The sequence below is a fragment of the Neofelis nebulosa genome, chromosome 6, assembly GCF_028018385.1.
Source record: "Neofelis nebulosa isolate mNeoNeb1 chromosome 6, mNeoNeb1.pri, whole genome shotgun sequence".
Taxonomy (NCBI): Eukaryota; Metazoa; Chordata; class Mammalia; order Carnivora; family Felidae; genus Neofelis; species Neofelis nebulosa.
Genome location: NC_080787.1, coordinates 84,820,752 through 84,826,928, shown reverse-complemented (window position 1 = coordinate 84,826,928; position 6,177 = coordinate 84,820,752). Strand labels below are relative to the sequence as shown.

General features: G+C 35.0%; 1 protein-coding gene across 1 annotated transcript; it reads left to right on the top strand.

Annotated features, from left to right (window-relative positions):
* Positions 1-209: 209 nt before the first annotated feature.
* LOC131513472 (peptidyl-prolyl cis-trans isomerase NIMA-interacting 4-like) lies at positions 210-663 on the top strand. The gene has a single exon (XM_058732614.1). It carries the CDS (start codon positions 244-246, stop codon positions 637-639), a length of 396 nt encoding a protein of 131 aa, XP_058588597.1. The 5' UTR covers positions 210-243; the 3' UTR covers positions 640-663.
* Positions 664-6,177: the final 5,514 nt, after the last annotated feature.

Below are 6,177 nucleotides of genomic sequence, written 5' to 3'. Positions count from 1 at the left end.
TAACGGACTGAGGCACCTAGGCGCCCCCAGAAATATTGTACATGTCAGTTCAATATTCTTCAATTAGAGGTGAATTATCAATTCTGATATATGTTTGGTTTTTTGTTTTGTTTTTTGTAAATTAAGCTAGAGACACAGGAAGTAAGGTATTGTTTTCCAAAGGGGATCAATCTGAGGTTTATTAAAGTTGATAATGAGTCCTTTAGAAAAAGCAGAAATCGAGTACAGCCCCAAGATTCGAAGATGCCGCCCAAGGGAAAAAGCCGTTCCGGGAAAGGGGGGAAAGGGGGAGCAGCCTCTGGGAGTGACAGTTCTGACAAGAAGGCTCAGGATCCCAAAGGTAGTGGCAATGCAGTAAAAGTCAGACACATTCTGTGTGAAAAACATGGGAAAATCATGGAAGCCATGGAAAAGCTGAAGTCTGGAATGAGATTCAATGAAGTGGCCATACAGTATAGTGAAGATAAAGCCAGGCAAGGGGGTGACTTGGGTTGGATGACCAGAGGTACCATGGCGGGACCATTTCAAGAAGCAGCATTTGCCTTGCCCACAAGTGGGCTGGATACGCCTGTGTTTACAGACCCTCCAGTTAAGACAAAATTTGGATATCATATTATTATGGTTGAAGGGAGAAAATAAAATTCTACGCAAGACTGAAAAAAAAAAAAAAGAAAAAGTAGAAATCAATTCTGGGCAAGAAAGTTAAGGTAAGCAATATTATATGAAATTGAAACCAAAGACAACTCCATTTTTATAAGTTTAATAAACACCATATGTCAATTCAAATATGCTACTGTTTTTCTTTTAAGGAAGATACCTTATTTTTATAAACTTTTGAATTGTCTGGATATGGGGAGATGTAAAACTTACTCTCGTTTAGATTGATCAAGAATTGCTTCTTTTGATATCAGAATGAAATTTCCCTTTAGGCTGTGAATCCAGTTTGGATGAGAATAATGACATACTCACCTTAAGACATTGCTATTTCTCAAGGACATTGCCATTTCCTATTTACCAGGAAAGTTAAAAAATTTAGAGATTTAAAACCCTAACATAAACTGAATGATAATATTCTTCATCCTCCCCAAATTACTAACTTCTACCTAATCACCATCAGTATAACAATATTACATTTGATGCACTCGTTAGAGTATGACATTCCTAAACATAAACATTTACATTCCCAAACATCCTTGAAGATTCATTCTTAATGATTGACCTTGTGCTCCTTAAAATATTTTACTCTGCCTAAATTCCAACTTTAATTTCTTCTCCCTGAAACCAAAGAATCTTACCACACCATCCATCCCCAAGTTTTAAGCATAATTGGCCCTAAATTCATAGTAAATGATAAGAAAGAAAATACTATTAGGAAAATCATGATGATACAATCCTAATGTATAATTATCTCATCAAATAAATAAATAGAAAAGGTTCCATACTTTTCTGGAGAAGGCCCTATTCAAAAAACATCCTGCAATAATTAATCTATAATTAATCATTTTTCTTAAGGGACTCCAATATACCCAGAAGCAATTTGATCATCTGATAGCTTAATAGGCAAAAGCCCAGGACCTGATTGTCTAGCAGCTAGAACTAGTAGTGGAATCTAATTCAATAGCTCAATAGAAGATACGACCACTAATCTGGCTCTAAGCTTTCAGGTAAATAGATTTTGGTGATTTTACAAAGAACCTCACTGGTCCACTAAAATAAGATGTCTTCCTATGGTTACAAAGCTAGTTATTGTCTTTTCAAAAGTGTTCAGAGAATGTTGATAAAATGATTTTATAGGACAAAAGTGAGTTCATCAAACCTGCATTGATACGCCACCCCTTTAAAGCCTCCTTTTGTTAATCTACTCTATTATAATGGTCTCCTGCTTTAACTAGGCTCCCTTTCTCCAGCCCTTCACTCCAAAGAACTAGTATATAGTATTGGCTTTTTAATTCATATGGTCACTAATGGTTTTGACAAGCAGGAATCTAAAGCATAATCATCCTTTGAGTGAACCAATAAAAGTGAGTTACTGAATGTATAAAACGAAAGATTACAACAAAGATCAATGTGCTGTAATCAAGGTGAATTGTTCCATAGACGCTACTAGAAACAGTCTTCAACTGTGTCCAAACCAAATGTATTACAAATCAGAACAGAATCACTAACATCAACTTTCTTCTTTTAAATAGAAAAATAGGCCCAAGATTAAAATGTTACAATTTTTACTTCTTCAAAATGAATTATGAAAATTATTTGTTAAAATGCATGCTGCTGTCTTACGTGTGACCTTAACAGTTCTCACTCTGACAAGGCTGTGAAATAGAAACTAAGGCTGCCTCAGCCACATTTTAGACCTACCCAATCAGATTCTCCAGGAGTGACACTCACTGACAGATCTTTAGGCTGTGGCTAACTTTTGTTGTCACATCATGTCATCTACTTCTGTTCCTCTATCTAGTATTACATTCACATTAACATTTCTGAACACCACATATTCTCTAAGCACTGTGCTATATATACTTTTACATACAGTTTCATATACATTAAGATCTGGATTGACATTTTAATATTTAACAACTTTGATATGATTCATAAGACACAAACAAAATGTTTTAATATTAATAGGAATATACTATAACTTACAGTGTTACTTATTTAGTTCAATACTGACAGTGTAGGTAGGCAGGCTTCAAATATTAAACAATTATGCTACTGTTTAACATTTCAAGCTAAAGCTATCAGCATGAGTTTAATAATCCAGGCTAAAATTGTCTTCTGCACTACAAGTAGGAGATTCCATTTAAAGAATAATTGTCATAATTCCATTTCCTGAATTCTTCTAATACTTCCAATATTTCTTCAAATATCTGAGCTTTAAATATTGATTTCCCAAACTTATCAAATGTGATAAAACAAGTGAATATTGAAGATCAAACTAAAACACCATTTGGAGGTGATTTTTGTTTAGACTATTTCCCTTAACTTTCAGAAAGCCTCTGGGCATAACTGAAAAACCCTGTTTTTTTGTTTTTTTTTTTCCTGTACCATGTGTTAAAGTTTAAGTGCATTACATAATTCAATTGATTGACAATTTTTAGAAGATTAATTAGCATCCCAACAGAAATTTAACAGAACTTTTCATTAATACCTTAATCTTGATAGTACCAATTTCCCTCTCAACACTTTGAACTCCCAGAGATGGCTTTAAATACAGAGCCTCTATTTACTTAATGGAGCTTTGCACCACTGAGAGTAGCTCTGTGGGGTGCTGGGGAACTCAGAGGAAGACGTGAAATGGGCTGCTTGCGAATAAGAATGCAAAGTAGGCCCTCTCAGCCTTGCAGGTTTCCAGCACTATGTGTCCCTTACCCTGATTGCAACTTCAGCAGAGTGGAGTGGTTTGTTTGTTAAAATAATGAATAGTAGATGGCATCCATTTTAGTGGAAAGTTTTAATTTGTGATTCCCTGAGGCTGTGTGAAATAAAACACTCTTATTTATTCCCGTAAATGAAACCAAATTGCTTCTGGAATTTCTTCTGAGAAAGACCATCTAAGAACACTGATTTGACATATTAGTCTGTGAAATAAAACATTTAATGAATGCACTTTTGTAGTGAACAACATTATTTCTATGAAGATTATTCTTTATTTCTGAAGTATGTTCTTATCTGATTAAGTTTTTGCTTTTTAAAACGGATGAAGTATATCATGAGTTTTAAGCTTGCCTCAGAAGCTTAGAAAATAAAAATCCGCCTATTCTGTCTGATTTTACATCTCTTTTATTTTATTTTTTTAAAGTAAGCCCTACTTAGGGCCCAACATAGGGCTTGAACTCAGGACCCTGAGATCAAGAGTCACATGCTCTACTGACTGAGCCAGTCAGGCATCCCTAATTTTACATCTATTTTAGTTAAAATACCAATTATTTCTGAAAGCAATCATTAGCACCACAATAACACCTTATTAATAAATTTCAATAAGCAATTTAAGTGCATTAAATAATAATGTGTGTTTGGAAAGAGGAACTAAAGTTTATCCTTGCAAATTCTAGAAAGAGAAATATGTTAAAAATCAGTAATTTTAAGGTTAGAGAAAGATTTAAATTGACCAGGAGAACAAAGCATTTCAAAACTCTCAAATACTTAAGAAATCTGTATGATAAACACTTGATATGCAATTTATTAAATCTTATCTCAATGATTATAAAAAAAATACTTGGTTAACCCATTCCTTATACCTGAAATAAATTAAACAGTATTTACTTAGTGATAAAGATACTCATTTACATTTTAGAAAATTACTAAAAAAAAAGAAAAAAAAAGAAAATTACTAAGTGCCTGGTACAGCTCAGGTACTGTTGTAAATCCCAACAAACTGCTGAGCACAACGCTTATAATCCCTGTCCCAGTGGAACTAACAACCAAAGGCAGGAGTGGGGAGGGGTGGGAGGACAGAAAATAAACAAGACAGCAAATAATTAAATAAAATAATGTCAGATAGGTAAAGGGTTAGAAAAAAAATAAAATTGAGTAATGGATAGAAAGCAAAGGGGAAAGTTGCTGAAGGAAGGCTAACATCGTTACTTCTAGGGTGGTGACTGAGCTGACACATCCGTGGGAAAATGGGGAAATTACAAATCCAAGTTGAGAACAGCTTACCTGTAGACCACTAGTATATAGGAATAGAAATCTAACATAAAAAAAGACCTTCCCCTACCATTTATGGAGTCCAGGGCAAGAATACAAATGAAGGCTCACATACAACAGGCCTTATAAGTTCTAACTTGAGATAACAAGCTGGTAAAGGAAATATATTCCAACCTCTTCCTTTGACAATATTACCTTCACCAGAATGTAGTGATATGAGTGAGCAGTCTGCCTTCAGCTCCTGACCTAGCCTCCTCCTCTCCTCAGGCTCAAGTCTATACTGTAAGGAACCTTACCCACCCACATGTGTATACCTTATGTTTAACTTCTTGGAAGTATTCAACATTGAAACAGCCTTTTACCTTGGTTTCCACATCAACATTTTTAGTTTTCCACAAATTTCTTTAACAATTCTTCTGCCTCCGCTCATGCTTTAAATATTTTATTTCTTAAGGCTCTGTTTTAAGTCCTATCCTTTATTACTTTGCACATCTTCCCTACGTGACCTAATTCATTTCCAGGACTTATTGTCAGCAGGCCTGTATCTATTTCCCTAATGCCGTGTTTTTCCCTAAGACTGTTTGATAATTACACCTGGAAGTCTCTCAAGTCCCTCTACTCAACATGTCTAAACTGATTTATTTTTTTCTCCCCCAACCTTGTTCCAATCTTTCTCTGCTTCTGTAAATAGCACCCTTCCTATCCAAGTTGCACAAGTGAGAAATTTGGGAATTCTTCACATTGCCCTTTTCTTTACTTCCTTTCTCCACATCCAATCACTAATTCTACCAGTTCCATTTCCCCAGTATCTCTCAAATCTATCCATTTATCTATGACCCCTAAGGCCACTATCTATATTGTTCAAACCACTATTAATTCTTTCCTTGACTACTGCAACAGCCCCTAACCTTATGCTTCTTAAACTTTTTCATGTCATGGGGCAGGGAGAGAATAACACGGTAAGATACTCTGAAATGAACTGTCAAGGATCTGGAGGTTATCTATTTGGGCCTTAATAAAAAATACACAATTGCTTTTCTCATAGTATGTAATTTTGAAAAATAAACACAAAACAGAGACCATGTTAAACACTGAACTTATATAAATATCAAGTATAGGGGCACCTGGGTGGCTCAGTCAGTGAAGCGTCTGACTTCTGCTCAGGTCATGATCTCACAGCTCATGAGTTCGAGCCCCGTGTTGGGCTCTGTGCTGACAGCTCAGAGCCTGGAGCCTGCTTCAGATTCTGTGTCTCCCTCTCTCTCTGCCCCTAACTCACTCACATCCTGTCTCTGTCTCTCTCAAAAATAAATAAACAAAAAAAAATAATAAAAAAAAGAAATATCAAGTATATTTTTCAAAAGTTTAATAGGAATTTTCAATAAGCTTTCCTTCATAATTTTTTTAATATAAGATTTTCTGCTTAAAATGCCTACTATCACTTCCTGATCAAGGCCTTTAAATTCTTGATAGTCATGATCAAAGAGAAACTTCGCTCACAAAAAGAAATGAAAAAAGTGTTTAAATACT

What these genes read in the sequence shown, in the direction of transcription:
- LOC131513472 (XM_058732614.1), top strand. Translation starts at nt 244, where the DNA reads ATGCCGCCCAAGGGAAAAAGCCGTTCCGGGAAAGGGGGGAAAGGGGGA.